Raw genomic sequence first — 22,370 nt, 5'->3', positions numbered from 1 at the left:
TTTCAACTACATGTATATCGACATCACTAGTAATGACATATATAATGACATATCAGCTGGACTATAGGTGAAAGAAGAACAAGAACACTTCAGCAGGTTAAGTACAAGATGTAGGTACAAGATGATCTATATCTTGACAATGTGAAGTTTGTACTTTTCTTTTTAAATTGTTGTGTTGGTAGAAGTATATATTAGCGAGATTGATTGTATTGTTAACGTCCCTCGAGAATCTTTCACTCATACGGAGACGTCACCATTGCAGGTGAAGGGCTTCAAAATATAGGTCTATGCTCGATACTCATGGCCATTGAGCAGGGAGGGATCATTATCGTGCCACACCTGCTGTGACACAGGATCTCGGTTTTTGCTGTCTCATTCGAAGGACCGCCCTGTTTAGTCACCTCTTACGACAAGCAAAGGGGTACTAGGACCCATGAAATACAGGGTGTAGACTTGATGTAATACAATACAGAACTTTTCTATGATAAAGAATGTTTCTTATATTGAAAGCATCTATTCTTATAATCCTATACCTGTCAAACAGTCCAAAATAAAATACTTTGTAAGATTTGATCACCAGAGTGACATTTACAGTAAATGGAGCATCGAAAATCAAAGTTGACTGTTCTTCGTAATCCTGAGGTCCGTTTGAGCCAAGCTCCAGTAGGGCTAGTAAATGCCTCCAATAGCAATGAAAGTCATATAACAGAAGTGCTTTTTTTTAATACCGAGGACCAATGTAGAAATAAGAGGGGACACAGCACTGAGAGTTTGGATATTATTTCCTACAAGAGTCGTGAGGCTTCTGAAATCTTACTGGTACTCCTTTATAAAGGTGATGCATTCTTACTGTACAGAAGTATACAGGTACGTAATGCATTCAAATATTTTCTTCTTCTACATTCCCTGCTTATTTCACTTTCAGAAAAGCTAATTGACATCGATATATGTTTGGAATGTTTAATTTTCAGTTGAAAAAAAACCCCATAAAAATGAAGGCATATATATAATAAATACGTTATCTGATGGGTATTAGTCAATATGCAGAGGGAAACATCGTTGTTCTGTAAAGTCATTTCTTGTCGTGTCATGAACAAACATAAGCACACAATTTACGCAGAAAACATGCAATATCGTGAATACAAAATCCCATTCAGTAACATTCAAATACGTAATGATTTTCTCATTAAAACAAAACAATATAATAATTAAAAGAACAAAGGCATGAAAACTGAAGCTAAAACACAATATCTATATTCATAAGCAAATAAATACATCTCAATGTATTTCCCCATTATAAGGAGGGATAACACCAGAGAAATCTGATATGGATGAAGAGTGGTCGATATGTACAACTGAATGCAAAATTTTCAAATTTCCCTAATTTAGTGAAAAAATGTAGTTTTAGTAGAAACAATCAAAGAAAAAAAAAGTAAAAACCTGCTACACTTGAATGAATGAATTAAAAATCGGTAGTCAACCCGTAAACCTATTGAGCTACCAAGCTAGGTGACTAGATTTAAAAGGAATATACATATATTGTTGATATTTATATATTCATTCAAGTTTCAAAAGTATCATTATGATGATATTGTATTCCCCCTTAAACTGCATTGCACATTTTATGTTTTATGAACGAAAAAAATCTCCGAGTACTGGTATTTTTGTCACTACCCTTTGTCCTTTACCATAAAATTAATTTTAACACTGCACAAAACAATGTTTTTTGGTCATAACCAATATCTAATACACTAACAAAATCTATCCTCTGATTTCAAATCTAAAAAGTTTTAAATCTTGTTGCTCTACATGAAATAATTGGAACTACGTTTTACAGCTGGTGGTATTTAGGGGTAGGTGGATATTTGAGCACAATTTTGTCTTTTATTCTTTTTCACTATAAATCATTGAAAATTCTTAGGTTAAAGAAACATTTTATACTTCGGAGATAGGTTCAATCAGTAATATGTTTTCAAAATTCTAGGTTTTATTTGTTTGTTAGTATGTTATTTTACATCCCATTCAAGAATTTTTCTCTCAGACATCACCACCTTTAGGTGAAATTGTGTCACAAACCATGACCCATACATGGCGCTTCCAGCCGAAACAATGAGTTCTTTATTATGCCAACACTTATTGTGACATGGAACCTCCATTTCCAAAGTCGCATTCAAAAGAACCATGACTCTCGTTTGTAACGCCAGGCACGTGGAGAAGGAGTGGTCACTTTGACGCAGTGCAGGGTTCTAGAATCGAACATGGATCTCCTGGTTGTTAAGCCATCTGATCCATTAATTCATATTGTACTTATCATGTAATTCATTATACATGTAGATAATATAAATACACTTTACAAAACTGTCTCAAGACATTTGTGCTCAGGAGTGAACATTCTTAAGGAGATTCTACACAGTTCCATTCCAACTTTTCCTGGGAAAAGTTACAGAAAATATGAGTTTATGATTGTATAGTGTATCGCTAGGGTAGATGATACACCCATCGGGAATTACATGTGTACAATACATATCTATGTTTACATACTACAAGTTCTACAGCAGACCGGGTTTCATGGAGGTCCGCCTCCCAAGATGCATTAACTGACCAAGCTTGATGGTCCTAGGCCTCAAATTGTGCAAGACATGATCCAAAGACAATTTTAATATGTATTGCCATCAAATTCTAGAAGGAAGATACAGTGACCTATTTTTGGGTCACAACACATGTACACCACCCACCCATCCCCCCACCCACCCCCCTATACACCAGCTGACCAGGTTTGATAGTCCGAAGTCTCAGAGTCTGAAAGATATGACCACACACAAAAAATATTTGACTGACGGACTGACAGACAGGAATGTCCATACCATAATATGGCCGTCATAAGACGGGTGTATAACAACAATTTCAGGAACAGAGGAAACAGATTTTGTCTAGTAACAGGCATGTTGATTGTCTGTACCGGTCTATTCATTGAAAAATTACGGTTAGTATGACTATGAGGATCGGATGGAGTTAACAATTTCCTCGTTCTCCTTAAGTGCTTCTCGCCCGTCTTTCTCCCTAAGATTCCAGAACTAACTGTGGACATGGTTAACATTGTTCGTCTCTGAATGGTTTACAAATGACACTTCTACAGAAATTCTTTTCTTTAATCTTTTTTCTACAAAATCAAAATTAAATAACAATCAAATATAATGAACAAACACATTACCTCTGATAAATAGTAGACAAAAACAAAACTATGACTAGAAAGCTGACGTCATGCAGGACCTGCTGCAAGCTCAGACCGATGTTGACAAACTTGACCATGACTTTGACCTCATGGTCCAAATTCTAGTGTTCTGTCTTTCACCTTTTCCTACTAGCCTTGTCCTAAAGATAATTTAAGCTGATGAAAAAACCCCAAAATCAAAGTGCAGTGCAATCAAAATGTAAATATCAATTTTGTTACCTTCACTTCAAATTGTACTAATGTTTTCCTCTATGTCTCATGAGATTGACCAATCATCATTCTGTATCGTGATATTGAACAATCACCACTATGTGTCGTGAGATTGAGCAATCACCACCATGTGTCACGAGATTGAGCAATCACCACTGTGTGTCGTGAGATTGAGTAATCACCACTGTGTGTTGTGAGATTGAGCAATCACCACTGTGTGTTGTGAGATTGAGTAATCACCACTGTGTGTTGTGAGATTGAGTAATCATCACTGTGTGTTGTGAGATTGAGTAATCATCTCTGTGTGTTGTGAGATTGAGTAATCACCACTGTGTGTTGTGAGATTGAGTAATCACCACTGTGTGTTGTGAGATTGAGTAATCACCACTGTGTGTCATGAGATTGACCAATCACCACTTTGTGTCATGAGATTGAGTAATCACTACTGTGTGTTGTGAGATTGAGTAATCACCACTGTGTGTTGTGAGATTGAGTAATCACCACTGTGTGTTGTGAGATTGAGTAATCACCAGTGTGTCATGAGATTGACCAATCACCACTTTCTGTCATGAGATTGAGTAATCACCACTGTGTGTTGTGAGATTGAGTAATCACCACTGTGTGTTGTGAGATTGAGCAATCACCACTGTGTGTTGTGAGATTGAGTAAATACCACTGTGTGTTGTGAGATTGAGTAATCATCACTGTGTGTTGTGAGATGGAGTAATCACCACTGTGTGTTGTGAGATTGAGCAATCACCACTGTGTGTTGTGAGATTGAGTAATCACCACTGTGTGTAGTGAGATTGAGTAATTACCACTGTATGTTGTGAGATTGAGCAATCACCACTGTGTGTTGTGAGATTGAGTAATCACTGCTGTGTGTTGTGAGATTGAGTAATCACCACTGTGTGATGTGAGATTGAGTAATTACCACTGTGTGTTGTGAGATTAAGTAATCACTACTATGTGTCGTGAGATTGAGTAATCACTACTGTGTGTCGTGATTGAGTAATCATTACTGTGTGTCGTGAGATTGACCAATCACTACTGTGTGTTGTGAGATTGAGAAATCACCACTGTGTGTTGTGAGATTGAGCAATCACAACTATGTGTCATGAGATTGAGTAATCACAACTATGTGTCATGAGATTGAGTAATCACTACTATGTGTAGTGAGATTGAGTAATCACTACTGTGTCTCGTGAGATTGAGTAATCACCACTGTGTATCGTGAGATTCAGTAATCACCACTGTGTGTTGTGAGATTGAGCAATCACCACCATGTGTCACGAGATTGAGCAATCACCACTGTGTGTCGTGAGATTGAGTAATCACCACTGTGTGTAGTGAGATTGAGTAATCACCACTCTGTGTTGTGAGATTGAGTAATCACCACTGTGTGTCATGAGATTGAGTAATCACAACTATGTGTCATGAGATTGAGTAATCACTACTATGTGTCGGGAGATTGACCAATCACTTCTGTGTGTCGTGAGATTGAGTAATCACCACTGTGTGTCGTGAGATTGAGTAATCACTACTGTGTGTCGTGAGACTGACCAATCACTACTGTGTGTCGTGAGATTCAGTAATCACAACTGTGTGTCATGAGATTGAGTAATCACCGCTGTGTATCGTGAGATTGAGTAATCACCACTGTGTGTTGTGAGATTGAGTAATCATCTCTGTGTGTCGTGAGATTGAGCAATCACCGCTGTGTGTCGCGAGATTGAGCAATCATCGCTATGTGTCATGAGATTGAGTAATCACCACTATGTGTCATGAGATTGAGTAATCACCACTATGTGTCGTGAGATTGAGCAATCACCGCTGTGTGTCGTGAGATTGACCAATCATCACTATGTGTCGTAAGATTGAGTTAAAACCTCTTACGTGTCATGAGTTTGAGTTTTCTTCTTTTCCCACAAATACAGCTGGCTCCATAAAACAGAAACGGCACAGTCAGGAGAATGAAGCTGGTGAGGAGCACCACCATGTCGTCCTTCAAGTGTCGCGTACAGTTGAGATCTCGCTCCCCTCCCCACATTAAACGCGTGTAATTCATCTGCAAGTAAAGACAATCAGCTATATGTAAAGGGCTCATTAGTGTGTTAGAAAGGTGGTACCTTGTTTAAACAAGAGGCCCATGTGTTACATCGCTCACCTGAGTCACATTGGCCCATATCTGAAGACTTTCCATATATATTTGCATGTAAAACCTTAGTCCCTATTATGGCCCCAACCTACCCCTGGAGGCCATAATTTCTACAAACTTGAATCTGCACCATGTCACGAAGCTTTCATTAAAATGTCAACTTCTTTGGCCCAATGGTTCTTGAGAAGAAGACTTTTAAAGATTTTCTCTATATATTTCTATTTAAAACTTTGATTCCCTATTGTGGCCCCAACCTATCCGCAGAGGCCATGATTTGAACAAAGTTGAATCGAAGCTTTTATGTAAATCTCAGCTCTTCTGGCTCCGTGGTTCTTGAGAAGAAGATTTTTAAAGATTTTCCCTAAATATTTATATGTGAAACTTTGACCTCCTATTGTGGCCCCAACCTACCGAAGGGGCCATGATTTGAACAAACTTAAATCTGCACTATGTCAGGAAGCTTTCATGTAAATGTCAGCTCTTCTGGCCCATTAGTTCTTGAGAAAAAGATTTTTAAAAAGTTTCTCTATTTATTCCCATGTAAAACTTTGATCTTGTATTGTGACCCCAGCCTACTCCCGGGGGCCATGATTTGAACAAACTTGCATTTGCACTTTGTCAGGAAGCTTTCATGTAAATCTTAATATATCTTCTGGCTCATTGGTTCTTGAGAAAAAGATTTGTAAATGAATCTACCCTAATTTTACATTTTACATTTATGTGATTATCTCCCCTTTCAAGGGGGCATGGCCCTTCATTTGAACAAACTTAAAGCCCTTCACCCAAGAATACTTTTGGCCAAGTTTGTTTGAAATTGACCCAGTGGTTCTGGAGAAGAAGATGAAATTGTGAAAAGTTTACAAGGACGACGACAGACAACGGACAAATTTTGATCAGAAAATCTCTCACTTGAGCCTTTGGCTCAGGTGAGCTAGAAAGCGTAGTAGTTTCCTGTCATTCAGTAACGGTTTGGACAATGTGATGTTGCTGACAAACATAAGATACACACTTCACAGTCAATGTGAACCAATGAAAAATATAAGAACAATTAAACAATAAAATGCTTTCTTTGTTGTTTCATCAAGTAATGAAGTTAGCTAACATTGCAGGGAGAAAAAATTCTGCAATGATTGGTACCTTCATCCCCTGCTGAAACTAAAAGAAAAGCATTTTATTGTTTATATTTATGTTTTTATGTATTGTTTTAAAATATAAACTAGATACATGTATAAGTACAGGGTTTTATCCAGCATTTAGATGTTACTACCCATTTTATATATAAGGGTAATTTTTGAGAATGCAGTCGTGAGCTTCCTGACAAGTGGGATGGGACACATCCATGGAATATAATATCCACAGATTATAACAGCCATATAAATTGATTGAATACTCATTATATCTATATTGTAAGTCTGACAATTATAGAAAATGACTTAGAATATATAGAAATGATTTTTGTTGAAAACCATCATACAATTTTGTGAAGTTTCTACAAATGAAGGGGATTTTTAATATGTAGAAGGGGAACATCCATTTGTTGCCAATATAAGAGAAAAGATTCAGTGAATATAAATAGCATTACAATATTGTCCATATGTTGATCATTCTCATTGGTTCACGGTAATACATTTACATGGTGGGTGTGACCATGCAGTCAACAGAGCATGTTTTCTCCTCCTAGTCACCTGATACCACCTCCAGGATGTCCATTGTTCAGTGTCTACCTCAATCTTAATTTTGTATTCTTTACAGAAGGTACCAGATTAATACAATACATGTACGTTATCTTCACGTTTTCATCATTGAAATTTATAAATATACATGTACTTACCATATCAACGAGATCCATGCATATTTTACCATTATAGATTTTCCTCATGTTCACAAAGTGAAGATTGGGTTCTCTATATTTGTGTTCACATGCACTGCAAACTGTTGAATTGATGAACTAAAAAAGAAAACAATATTTTAGTAGTATTTTGTATTTACAAATGCAGATACATGTAACAAACATTCCTGTATTAATGATTTTCTATATGCAACATACTGTGCCATCTTTCATGAGGACCAAAATACTATAGATTTATTTTGTGTATCAAAGTTTAATGAATCTGACTGCTTTGTTGCTAAATGACATTATTTAAAGCAATACAAGCTGTAACTGATGGTATTTTTTCAACTATCCAATTATGCACCAAATATTACTCATCGGTATAATTGATATAATCCCCAAACTTTGAAGGAAATTCAGCAAAATAAACAAGGGAATATTGTTTGAGAGCATACCTACAATGAGCATTTCCTATAAACCGCCATTGCGTTACAAGGATATGGGAACGAGAATTGCCGAACATAATCGATTTGCTGAGGCTGAGGTATATATATATACAAAGACGGAAACTGACGTGAGTAACTACAAGTGTCGTTTGTTTTGAAATATTACATCATTTCATGAATGACAAGAAGTACATTAAGTGTAACAAAGTAATGATTACGCAAATGTGCAACTCAAATAAAACTTTGAAAGTGAATTTTCTATAAAATTGGCGTGATAAATTGTTTATAAATCTGACACATGCCCAGCGCCTCTCTTTCGCTTTCTCCGAACTGATGACCTTCGAGGTCAATGCACATCGACAATAATAAAGTGCAATGCACTGACAGGATGACAATGATTCATGAATCGACATTTTCAGCTGATTTAACGGGTTTATTGCTTCAGATTCACTCTGATTTTATTAAGGTGACACCAATATCCTGGTCTACCTCTGATGACAGCGCACCTTGAAATCCCGAAACACGTTAGAAACATCCACTGAATTATCACGATGTCAGGTTTCCCATTTGACAGTTCTTGGTTGATGGTTTTACTTGCTACATGTTATATTCCTATTGGAGTTAACTCAGCAGTTTTGGTGAAAAGATGGACAAAGTGTCAAACATCATTTAAAACGGTGAAGAGTATTTCCTCTTGTCCAACCACTGACGAATCATATGCATTGAGAGCTCAAGTGATGAAGTGTGAATCATATAGAGCCTGTGATGGGAACCATGCGTCTACCACTGTGCTATAAATCCATGGGGAAATGCAACTGTAGAAGTGTGTGCACCTAAAACTCTTATAACAGACCACTATTGTCCTCATTTTAGCACAGGAGTTGGAAGAATATTAGAACACTATAGTTACTGATGTAAAGAGTGTCCTTTCAATTATCTATCAACAACATCTTACAAATACAAGTCATGTTACGACTTGATAAAAGCACCAGATCATAAGGATTCATCATCAATATTGACATCATCTCCCGAGCAACAAACATCTGGAAACTTCCGTAATGAGATTTCATGCAATGATCAGATACGTCACAACAGGCATGGGCGTAGAAAAAAAAGAAACTGTGTTCAAAGCAGTTTAACAACCGTCATGTCTCCCATACAGAAACAACCAACAGAGAACATATCCTTACAGGGAGAATCTGGATTTACCCTCCCAAATGATTCAAGATCTGGATATGAACCACCCACCATAATAGGAATAGTTCTCGGAATTCTTGCGTTAATGATTTTCATTTCTATTGTTGTCGCTTTGTCATACAGAAGGGGAAAGCATTTAGATTTTGCGAGTTGTCTACAAGAAAAGGATACACAAAATGATACAATGGATAACAACAAAGCAGAAATTGAAGATTTCTTACAGAAACAAGAAAAATTGTGAGAACTTTAAATTATCAGAGGTGTCATGCTAATCTATCTCTTATTTCAATTAATTGAATATTGATATATACATTTTTAATATCGCTAACAAGGTATTTATGAGTGTGGTATCTGACATGTAGGAAAAGGGGGCAGGCTTTACTTGTCAAGGATTTTCTTTATAGTAAGTATATCCCATTAATGTCCATGGATTTATTATTCTAACATGCCATACATCCACCTTCCATGGCATGAATTGAGATGTCCATGTATTGCATCTAAGGCGAGAGAAATTTAATTTTACGGATTTTTTTTTTCAAAAAAATTTGGGGGGGGCGGGGGGGGGGGCAGATAATTTGTATTCTTCAGTTAAAATTTGATCACACAATTACGTCTTGCTCTTTAATGTAATCCATGTTGCTGGTTGACACAGGAAACTTGTCACGAACATTTGAAATTGACTCGCGGAATATCGCATTGTGTCAATTTCTTGGACATGCCAATTAACAAAAGGATAAGGTTTTTAGATACTCAAAGATTACTGGTAACATAATCAAACTTTTCCTAACACTTTCCAGCACCTGCAAAGGTACATTCTTCATAGCACATTAGTTGTAAGGGCCTAAGTAATGCTAGCTATCAAGTAAATGGAGGTTCCCCTGACTCTTACACTCGCTTTTATATTGTGACATGTGCGGGGGAGAGTCAGAGCGGACTCCATATTGAAAAGTGGGAATTCAGTGACACCAGCTGGTGTTGTTGCTTTATCTACCTCTTACAACTCTATTTCGCGGATCTATCTTCCAAGACACGAGGATTCAGTTATCGGAAGATTATTCGGGGAGGGGGGGATGAGTCGGCAGATCTGTAAAACGAACAATTAAATTTCTCTCGGCCTAGCATGGATTCAATAGAACCATTTGAATTGAAATTTGGTACTACCATGTCATCGAAACACCTCATATGTCTGTGGAGAATCCCATGCCAGGTTGCAATGACTAAAGATACATGCAGTGTCATGTAGTCCAATACTGACAAAGCATGATATAAACGGATACACTGAATTTCCTCTCATAAAACTTTAAAAGGAAGACAGTACCACGGTGGTTGAAATGTTGCATAGACTTAATTGATTTATTGAGTGTATTGTTATCTGATGTGTTTAGTATGTCAATAAAATGATTGTACATTTTCAGAATCTGTGATGTTCAAAGTGTATTGAACTTTTGAATTACTGTAGTTTCATATTGAGAATAATTCCGTTTATAGAACACATCATATTTTACAAAAAACATCCTTGTTTCTAATTTTGATCAGACACTTGATGTATTTGACAAATTTTACATACACATGTAGGATTGTGGTATCCATTTTAAATGTGTCTTTTGTAGAGAAAAAAAAGTTTACCATACTATATATATAATGTGCATATTTCAATATGTGTATATCCTGTGCAATACATTTTTGGAGAATGTAGAGAAGTTTAACAAACTTGGATCAATTGCCCTATTTAAGGTGGCTCACCACACCCTGAAATAGTTTCTTAAATCCATACGAAATATTTATCCATGAAAGTTATGATCATATGTAATAAGTCAAAAAGGCAGAACATATGCAAATTTTGATATTGAAACAGGATTTTAAAAAAAATTATTTCAACTCATATGAACGAAAGACTGGCAGATTTGAACTCGAGATCTGCGGTTTACCAGTTCAATGCTTTAGCCACTGAGCTACGATTATAGATAAACATCTCCATCGATACATAATTTCACAAAACATTTTAAGTTGCCATCTTGTGACGTAGTGTCCTAAAGAGTATAAGTGTAGTGAGCTACTTTAAATCAACATTCTGCAGAGAAAAATATTTGATACTGTTGTTTTGAAATATTTTAGAACCCGCTCATTGTATAGCTGTTGAAACTGATGGGTACAAGCAAACTTCTATTAATGAAACAAAATGTAATATCTGCAACCCAGCTTGTTTAGAAAATGAACTCCCTTTTTAGCTCACCTGAGCCGAAGGCTCGAGAGAGCTTTTCTGATCAAATTTTCATCTTCCTCTCCAGAACTATTGGGTCAATTTCAACTAAACTTGGCACAAAGCATCCTTGGGTGAAGGGCTTTCAAGTTTCTTCAAATGAAGGATCATGCCCCTTTAAATGGGAGACAATCACAAAAATGCGACATTAGGTTAGGGTCATAGAACCACTGGACCAGAGGAGCTGACATGTACATGAAGGCTTCCTGACATAGTGCAGATTCAAGTTTGTTCAAATCATGGTCCCTGGGGGTAGGATAGGGCCACAATAGGGGGTCAAATTTTACATAGAAATATATAGGGGAAATCTTTAAAAATCTTCTCAAGAACCACAGAGCCAGATGAGCTAAGATTTACATGAAAGCTTCTTGACATAGTGCAGATTCAAGTTTGTTCAAATCAAGACCTCCGGGGGTAGGTTGGGGCCACAATAGGGGGTCAAAGTTTTGCATACAAATAAATTGGGGAAAATCTTAAGAACCATTAGGCTGAAGAAGTTGACATTTACATGAAAGCTTTCTTACATAGTGCAGATTCAAGTTTGTAAAAATCATGACTTCCAGATTTAAGTTGGAGCCACAATAGGGAGTAAGGTTTTACATGCAAATATATATATATGGAAAGTTTTCAGATATGGGCCAAAGTGACTCAGGTGAGCGATTTGGCCCATGGGCCTCTTGTTATATTTGTTTGTATTGCAATATGACTAAATTTGAAAACCAATCAGAGTCCATGAAATCTGTTTTAAAGTTAATATAATAGGAACAAATTTATATGGTTTGGTATGAGTATATTTAAAATGACGTATAAAGTTTTGCAGGTTATATTCATAACTGCTTTCAAGTGAGAAATCATTTGACACTAGAAAAATAGTATATTATTGATTTACATGTATTTTTGGTTGTGGGCTATATCTTTATCTCAATTTATATTTGCTCATTTTTTGACAGTCATCTGGGAATTTCACTATATATATGCAGATGATACCACGAAAGATGTTTCTGATAAATCTTTAGATGTAATTGAAAAAAAAATTAAAGGATGATCTTATAAATTCTATGGAATGGATGCATATAAGAACAAATTGACAATATATTTAAAGAAAACACAATGTATTTTAATAGGAACGTCACAGAAATTATCGAAATGTAGAAACCTTTGTATTAATGTTGGTGAAATTTTTATAGAAAATGTCAAATGTGCCAAACTTTTAGATGTTTACATCGATGAATGTCTTACGTGGTCTTATCACACAGATGCCTTATGTAAAAAAAAAAAAAGAAACTTATAGTCAGAAACTAGGTGTTTTAAGGAGATTGAGTACTTTTATGTCAAAGGAGGCACTACTCAAATTTTACAATACTATTGTTTTTCCTCATTTTAATTATTGTTGTACAGTATGGCAGGATACAAAGAACAAGACAAATATTGATAGGCTTTTTAAATTACAAAAGAGGGCAGCAAGGATCATTTTACATATCAAAGTACCTCATTCAGTGTCAACTTCTTGCATGCTATCAAATTTGAGATGGATGACTTTGATTGACTATTTTATTTATCGAAAAATTATTCTTATGTTTAAAGTTTTACATCATATGACTCCAGAGTATTTACATGTGTTTAGATTTGTTAATGGGATAAACACAAGAAATACAAGACAGAGCTCTACAAATTTTATTTATGTTACAAGAGTCAAAACAGAATATTTTAGAAGATCTTTTATCATTTCAGCAGCAATTTTATGGAATTCGTTACCAGATTTTATAAGCAAATGCACAACTACCACATCTTTTTAATCAACCTATCTAAAACATTATTTTGGCCCTCAATGATACTGGTGTGTTTATTGTCTCTTTTCATTTAGTTCTTATCTGTATGCATATAAATTGTGATATTTCCATGCTTTGTGATATATTGTGTTCTCGATATGTTTATGTTAGACAGGACCACAATGTAAACTAGTTTATACAACTAATTATTCAATCCTGTATAAATAAAGGATATTAATATTATTATTATAATAAAATTTCTTGTTCGTTGGATCCGAGCACTTGTATTTTATATTTCAGCAATAACTGCACGATTTGATTATTTCAAACACCTTTTATCCCCATTTGAAAGCAAGCACATGAATAATGTAATTTTGATGATTAAATAATTACTGTCTTGCAAGGCAATTATTCTTCCATATTATATATTTCTTTACACCAAAAGCTGTTATCTAAGATAGTCTTATTAGGGTATGTTTCTCTTGTTTTTGTACAAAATAAATGTTTTTATTAGTCATGATTATATATTCCTATGCCATTGAGAAATTTTGAGTAAAAAAGATTGCCATCGCTTTCACAGCTAATGTCCCTTTTTAAAAAATAGAATATTAGTTATTTTACATGTTCAGGTGATTTTGAATATTTATGTTTCATTGTTTTACAATACAAAAGTTTAAGAAGGCAAAAATAAATTTCATCACTCACTTTGTTCTTTTACCATACCGCCTGAAAATTATGTTGAAAATAAATTATAATATTATAAATAGTAAATCACTTGCTCGTCCCACTTGTTTGGGGTCATTTGTCCAAAAAACAAGAAATTTTACTGGTGTCGCCAAAGTTATATATATTCAATCACAAATATGTAATTGTTAAATATTTGTTCTTTTATTTTTCAATTTATTTGCCGTCAGTTACAGCTTGTAATGCTTTAATAATCAAGGATTTCACTTTACAAAATTCTATACACCCACAAAATTGATAAAAAAAAATTCTTTACAAAAAAAAATCAGATTTACAGAATAAATGTGCATGTTAGCTGTCCGTCTGAAATATTAGTCCTGCTTAAACACACAATACATATATATTATTATTTCTACAGTAACCACATCCGAAGAGTTGAATCATGACAGATGCGGATCATCAGATCACGGGGGATGCGAAGCGTTGCGTTTGATCTGATGATCCGTGTCTGTCAACGAGACGCGATTCAACTCTTTGAATGAAGTTCTGTAGTAATGATAAATTTATTATATACTCCCATTGAATATATATTTTTAAAATCCACATTTATAAGATAATAAATGTAATCAAATTATCTAAAACACAGACATACATTGAAATTATTTTTTGTGTTCAAGGTTTTATTTGTGACACGGTCAGTATTTTCCACCAAAATCATTGCATTGATACGTCATCAGTTTCAGAGGATACCGATTCAGAATCAGAAAACCAATGTAGCGATCCAGAAAATCGAATCAAACTCTGTGAAATCAACACTATCGAAAACCTAAACATTGATGGGTAGATAATAAAGTAATTTCATTGAGTAATTGGTCTAGTCTACATGGTACATGCATTCATGTTTAATTTATCATATTATAATAAAATACTAATAGTAACATAATTGATATTACACATATGATATAAAAGAACAAGTTCTCTGAGTAACGACTTACCGTAAAATCTGGATAAATACCATTCGTGTATTTCTCGATACAATCTGTAAAATTGTCATACTGTTCCAGGAATTTTAATGTGTGGGTATTGAACTGGAATGATACAGTGCCATTTTCATCTTCACTCATACTGGAGAAACAGTCTGCAAATAAAGAAAGGTAGATTGTTACCTCACACCTCAACAGAGGTCGAGTATGCTTCATTTTCTGTCTGTCCCTCCGTCCGTCCGTCTGTCTGGTTTGTGAGGAATGCAGGTCGACATGGATTCAGGAGTATGAGGTGAGTGTTCTTTGGGACAGTGATAACATTGACAGAACAGTAACAACATTTATCATTACGTAGTGAATGCCATGTTTCTTCGGTTATGCAATCTACGTGTAATATATGAGGGCCCTCGTAATATAACCCTGTCAGCGATTTCAGGGAGAAGAAATTTCAATGCGGCTAATATTATATGTATATATTTGTCGAACCTGATGCATTATCACAGTTACATATCATTTTCATCATGCTTACAATTTCATGATGATATCCGCATTATGTGGTCAAAGTTTTTTCAAAAGTAGGACAAACTAAAAAAATCATGAGGTCAAAAACTTTTGTACCAAAAGGAAGATCTTGTCACAATGTATTATGTGAAATATGATTATTGATTAACTCTGATACATTACTGAATTACAGTAACACAACTCTGACTTACTTAAACAATTACACATTACTGACTTACTTTTACAATCAGAGGCATCCCAGAGTGCCTGTATCATGGTGTGGACTTGAAGAATGGCCTACACTCTGTCAGCGTCCAGCAAAAACACATGGCAGACACTTGTATTCTTTAGAAATTGTAAAGCATGGTTCAAGTTTTTAATTTTGCTTGCCTTCATAAATACTCCATTCAGATTCTAATGGGAATAATTCAATGATATTGAATCCCACTGTCTCAGTTAATGTTATACAGACATCAAACTATCATACTTACAATGTAGGAGGGGGGAATCCCCTCGGTCCAATTATTGTTTGTTTGAGTGCTACATTTTTACTTTCAAATTACTCAAAAATTCAATGGAAAAGCAAAAATAAAGTGTAAAAAATAAAATGAAAGGGTTTCATGTCTTAATGATGTATTCACTATCATCTTGCTATTGAGATAAATCTTGAAGATAAAAAACAAATCACCAAAACATCATGAGAATGTGATCCATCGTCAGCTTCCCATATTTAAGTAGCGATATTCCATTATCATCTGCATATGGTGTTTATATCTCTCAATTGATTCGATACGCAATAACTTGTTCTGTGAATTTTCAGTTTTTAAATTGATGACGGCTACTGATGAAGACGATGTTATTGCCGGGTTTTCAACAGTTTGTTTTCAAGTCAACATTTCGCAAATTCTATGGTCGTTATAAAGATCTAGTTTGCTAATATAACCTATCATTGGGTCAAATGCTGTCTGATGTTTTTCATATCGATTGTTAGGCCGTTCTTGGCACACTAATTTTGACTACGGAAAACTCCGTTTACCTAATCAAGATATAGGGCCTACGGCGGGTGTGACCGTCGACAGGGGTTGCTTACTCTTCCTAGGCACCTTATCCTACCTCTGGTATATCCAGGGGGTCGTGTGTGTCTAACTCTTTAGTTTGTATTGCTCATAGGAGTTATGAGATATTTGATCACTGTTCGTAATCTTCACCTTTCATGCATAACTGTTCATTATCTTTCATTTCACCATGATTGTAAGAATTAAGCATAATTTTCACCACAATGACTTCAATTTAGTTTCAACTTATAAATGTATAGTAATTTGACAGAAATGGTATCTTTCAGTGATTAATGATATGAAGTGTTTTCCTACTTTTCGCATTTCTCTTCCATAGCAGATACAAAAATGCACAAGAAAAACGCTGCGAACAGAAATAGCACTCCTTATATCAAATGACATGTAGTACATACATTCGTTATTGAAATTCTAATCACGAACAGATGGAATTGTTAAACATCCAAGCACTACGTTGCTTTGTATTTATTATTTCCTTAATGTAAATAAACATATATATTTAAATTCAATAGACTTTTCTTTCCTTATTTTAACTGTTGTTTTGATTAAAGTTCAAATGCCAATGACACTTAGAGTAGGAGGCCGTGCTCAGTATGATACCGAACTATGATCCGGGCTGTCCAAGTGTCAATTGCCGAGAGATTAAAAATGACATGTGTCAAATTTTCATGATTTAAAATATTTGCTTTTCGTTTGATACTTTTTTCGACAAAGGTAAAATTTAACTGTAAAGAAAGATTTAAAATTACTTATGAATTACCAGCTATTGTTTCAGCGTCAATACCTCTCAACGTTTCTGCAGCACTTGAGGATAAATAGGTGTTGTGACTTAACTGATTCCTGAAACAGGAAGAATATACGCAATATTAATGAACAAGTGAAGATAACGAATACAACATTAAAAGTACTAAACTATGTAAAATTAGATGTCTTACTGATAGAAACTGAATATTTATTTCTCTTTCACTTTGATTACTTAATCCATTTCAAGTTTTTTACTAACATCCACAAGACATGTATGCCTTTTTAGAGTGCATTATTTGATGTACGTTAAAAAGTAACATCCTCATCAAACAGATGAAAAATCATCAACGTAATAGAAATGGTGCATAGTAACTCACGTCCATTTCTTCATTCTCCATTTAAAGCTCGGTATGCAATGATCAAAACACTGTCAGTGTATAGACATACAGACTTACAGTCACATCAAATAAATTGCAGTTTGGAAAAGTTAACAATATCTTCAGCAAGCAGTAGAATATCTGCTCGACAAATGATTCTTCGGATATTGTAGAGTACATACGTACGTCCGTGTACGAAATTGCTGGCATTGGCTACTTGATTGTTTTAGTAGACCATATGACTTGCACCATTAAATATTCTCACTAACTAGACTGTCTATGAATCGAACAATATTTTACAACTGAATTACCTGATGTACTTGAGTGTTTCTCGATTTTCTGGGTCACTTTTACAGATGTTTGTTACCATTTGTATCTTCTGCAGCGGTGAAATTATCATTTGTAGATTTTATTAAGATTCCACTGCTCTTCCAATCGATTGATTTTTATGATCGCTATCAACTGTCGTCACGTGGAATACATTTACTGACAAACAAGTTGATGTTTCAGGAGTTTCAACGGTCTCGCTTAAAAACAGCATTTCGCAAATGCTATGGTCGTTATAACGATCTAGTTTGCCAATTGTTAGACTGTTCTTTACACACTTATTTGAACAAAGATTACTCCGTTTAACAGATCAAAATATAGGGATCCCGGTGGGTGGGACCGGTCGACAGGGGGTGTTTACTCCTCCAAGGCACCTGATCCCACACCTGCTATATCCAGCGATCCGTGTTAGCCCAACTCTCAATTTTGTATTCGTTACAGGAGTTATGAGCTTGATCACTTTTCGTTGTCTTCACCTTTTCATTTAGTTATTGTCTTCCAATGATCGACTCATCTATACTAGACTTTTGATTAAATGTCCGGATATTTGTAATCCAATGTCCGTCATTTGAACAAAATTTTGTTTATTGAATAGCAGGAATTGTGATATACAATTTCACGGATTTGCTGAAAAGGCTTTAAGTTTTATTCCTCTCATCAATTACATTCCTCATTACCTGCAAACTTTCCATATTCTTAGTTATTGGGAATATTTTCCGCATACAGCAATGTGATTAGAGAAGTTCATTCAGTGCAACTTAGAATCTTGCTTTAATGACCATTCCCTTAAGAGAGATTTTGGGGAGAGTATCTTTCCCTTATTCACACCTTCGAGGATAAAACCCATGAACTTCATCGAGCAAGTGATCATTTAGAGTTACAAAGGTACCACGATAAATTGAGAGTTAATGACAAGCTTTAAGTCCCAATTTCTACTTTTCTTTTCTTTCTAACCAATTACCACTTTGCCAAGTTTTCAATATTGATTACATGCCTGTTTACAATGTGTCAAGAAATTCTAAATCATTATCAAGTACTAGATAAAACCGTGTATGTTTTCTAATTAGATAAACTGATTTGATATTAAAACACCTTACCGCTTTCGCTGGTTCCTATTTTTCCTTTGTCCTGTTCGGTGTATACAATATGGCCTTGTTTGGTAGCTGTATATAAGTAAAACAAACACATATCAAAGTAAACAATCACGACTGTCGTTCAATATATATGTGAGCATTTCATTCTTTAAACATTTGAGGTTTTAACATATTCATGTCATGGAAAAATGGGACAATGATTAAAGATGTTGACCGCGTTTTTTAAAATCATCATGTACATATGTACTTGTTTGGTTTTCTATTGATTGTCAAATTAAAGTGACAAAACGAATACTTCTTTCCTGGACTGCCAGATGACATCTAAAACAATTTCATCAAGTAGCAATAGGTGTTTGTTATGTCGAATATCTTTTTATTTTAAAGAGACTGTAAATATGTTTCTCTCCCTTTTTATCATATCCGATAGACCCGTAATTCTCACTTCTGAATGCTGAGTGTTTAAAGAGGTGTGGTACACCAGAGAAATTTGATATACATGAAAAGCGGAGGGTACGTAAAACAATATTTTGAAAACTAATTTTTTTTTTTAATTTACTTTATTTAGTCAAAAAAATCAGTTTTAGTCTAAAGCAATTGGAATTTTTTTGTATAACCCCCTGCTGGACTCGAACCCGAGACCTACAGTTCAGCAGTGAACGTGTTAACATACTGAGCTACTCGGCTAGGCGATAATATAACATTCTAAATGAATAGACATGTATTGCTAATATTCATATTTTCATCCATGTTTCAAAAGGAGGCCAGCCATTATGACGATGTAGAGAACCTCTTCAAGGTCATATCCAAAAGACCCGTGATTCTAGATCTCGCTTCTGAATTCCGAGCGTTTGGCGAAGGAGCAATAACTATCTATGTTTACGTCAAACAGTCTTAGGTTTGACGCATCCATAGCACGAGCGGGGCTCGATCTCCATTTACGAAGCGAACGTTCTACTACTTCAGCTACTGCGACCGGTCTCTAAACATTGGTATAGACACGTCAGACAACATTTAATGACAGGTTGTATTTGTGAATACGATCATTATAACGACGATAGAATTTGCGAGACTGTTGAAACCCGGTAACATTATTTATATCTTTTAATCATTTGGGACATTCTACTATGTTGCCTTACAATCTCAAGTTCCGTTAAAAGAGGATCGATGGTTTAATCTTTTTTAATTCAATCTTTTTGATGAATCATCCACGATAACTTTTCAACGCAAAATGTATGTTCTTAACCTCCTTGAATATGAAATTGTTCCTGATAGAATAAGCATACCACAAACTGCATTAAAAGCTACGTTTGAATTGATTATTGTTAAGGATCAAGAAAAAATCTAAACGATGGAATAGAGCTGTATGTACATGTTTTAATATGTCCAGCTATGCTTACTCATTTTAAGACATCCAGATATTCGGTCACATGTAGCTCTATCACACTCACATATCATTTGACATCCTGAACCGTACAGTGGATACGGGCATTGGAATGCACAATTTAAACCGCCATAACCCGCCATACATCCTGAAGAATATCCAAAAGCGTTACTTAGTCTTAAACAATTGAGGAATGCCGTCACATCTATTTTCATTTTTCTACATCCTACGGATATTGAATATAAGAAAAATAATGTAATATGATATTAACGTATACCTATACAACGTTCCTCGGTGATGCTCCATGCGTAACCAGAACAGCAGTTAATTCCTTCGCTAAATGAAATATATGTATATAATTATAACAACAGCTGAAACACAGACAATCATGTTCATCGAATTTAAAATGAATTTATAACTTTCATCAATATTTATAAACGGCACGATTGCATTGAGGAGGAATTGTTTATTAAGTGGGTAATTCATCCTTTGTTCTTGGTTTCTTTTCGTAATCAACAGTTTGATTATTTCTACATGTTCAACATTTTATGTGTTTGACAATCCTCATTCAACGTGTATTACCAAGCTCGTGAAGGACAAACTGTCCATTTCAAACGGCCAATCATGCTATACGATCCAATAATTTCTAATCCTTTCGATCACTTTATAACAAATGCCAAATGTAGTTTGGAAATTCAATAATTGTTTAGAACTGCTCAGTATATTTTCGAGATATGAATTCTAACAAGAGGCCTATGGGCCACATCACTCATCTGAGTCACCTTGGTCTATATCAGAAGACTTTCTATATATATTTGCATGTAAAACCTTAGTCCTTATTATGGCCCAAACCTACCCCTGGAGGCCATGGTTTTTGCAAAATTGAATCTACATGTACACTATGTCAGAAAGCTTTCATGTAAATGTAAACTTCTTTGGCCCAATGGTTCTTGAGAACAAGATTTTTAAAGATTTTTTCTATATATTTGTATGTAAAACTTTGATCCCCCGCTTGTAGCCCCATCCTATCCACAGGGGCCAATATTTGAACAAACTTGAATCTGCAATATGTCAGAAAGCTTTCATGTAAATATCAGCTTTTCTGGCTCAGTGGTTCTTGAGAAGAAGATTTTTAAAGATTTCCCTATATATTTGTATGTAAAACTTTGATCCCCTATTGTGGCCCCATCCTACCCCAGGGGGCCATGATTTGAACAAACTTAACTCTGCATTATGTTAGGAAGCTTTCATGTAAATATCAGCTTTTCTGACTCAGTAGTTCTTGAGAAGAAGATTTTTAAAGATTTTCTCTGTATATTTTTATTTAAAATTTTGACCCCCTATTGTGGCCCCTTCCGACCCCAGGGGGCCATCATTTTAACAAACTTGAATCTTCACTATATCAGGAAGCTTTCATGTAAATATGAGTTTTTCTGGCTCAGTGATTCTTGAGAAGAAATTTTTTTAAAGATTGTCCCTATATATTTGTATGTAAAAATTTTATCCCCTACTGTGGTCCCAACCGACCCCCAGGGGTCAGGATTTTAACAAACTTGAATCTGCATTATGTCAGAAAGCTTTCATGTAAATATCAGCTTTTCTGGCTTAGTGCTTTTTGAGAAGAAGATTTTTTAAAGATTTTTCCTATATATTTGTATGTAAAACTTTGATCCCCTATTGTGGCCCCATCCAACCCCTGGGGACAATGATTTTAACAAAGCTGCATTTGAACTATATCAGAAAGTGTTCATATAAATCTCAGCTTTTCTGGCTCAGTGGTTCTTGAGAAGATGTTTAAAGATTTTTCCTATATATTTGTATGTAAAACTTTGATCCCCCTTGTGGCCTCATCCGATCCCCGGGGGCCAGGATTTTAACAAAATTGAATTTGCATTATATCAGGAAGATTTAATATAAATCTCAGCTTTTTTGGCTTAGTGGTTCTTGAGAGGAAGATTTTTAAAGATTTTTCCTATATATTTGTATGTAAAACTTTTATCCCCTATTGTGGCCACATTCGACCCCCGGGGGCCAGGATTTTAACAATTTAGAATCTGCACTATATCAGAAACCTTTCATATAAATCTCAGCTTTTTTGGCTTA

General features: G+C 35.1%; 1 protein-coding gene across 2 annotated transcripts; it reads right to left on the bottom strand.

The window, feature by feature from the left end:
* Nucleotides 1-944: 944 nt before the first annotated feature.
* LOC130052543 (osteopetrosis-associated transmembrane protein 1-like) lies at nt 945-17,367 on the bottom strand. 2 transcript variants are annotated; one of them, XM_056157711.1, is made up of 6 exons: nt 17,105-17,367; nt 15,511-15,616; nt 14,783-14,925; nt 7,432-7,548; nt 5,339-5,510; nt 945-3,160 (listed from the first exon to the last, which is right to left on the bottom strand). In XM_056157711.1, exons 2-6 carry the CDS (start codon nt 15,545-15,547, stop codon nt 3,075-3,077), a joined length of 555 nt encoding a protein of 184 aa, XP_056013686.1. In that variant the 5' UTR covers nt 15,548-15,616; nt 17,105-17,367; the 3' UTR covers nt 945-3,074. The 2 variants fall into 2 exon arrangements, with proteins under 2 accessions (XP_056013686.1, XP_056013687.1); XM_056157712.1 differs by lacking the exon at nt 17,105-17,367 and adding an exon at nt 16,642-16,691.
* Between the last annotated feature and the right edge of the window lie 5,003 nt (nt 17,368-22,370).

This window comes from Ostrea edulis, chromosome 3 (assembly GCF_947568905.1).
Source record: "Ostrea edulis chromosome 3, xbOstEdul1.1, whole genome shotgun sequence".
Taxonomy (NCBI): Eukaryota; Metazoa; Mollusca; class Bivalvia; order Ostreida; family Ostreidae; genus Ostrea; species Ostrea edulis.
Note: the sequence above shows the minus strand (reverse complement) of the source record. Positions and strands in the feature narration are given on the sequence as shown.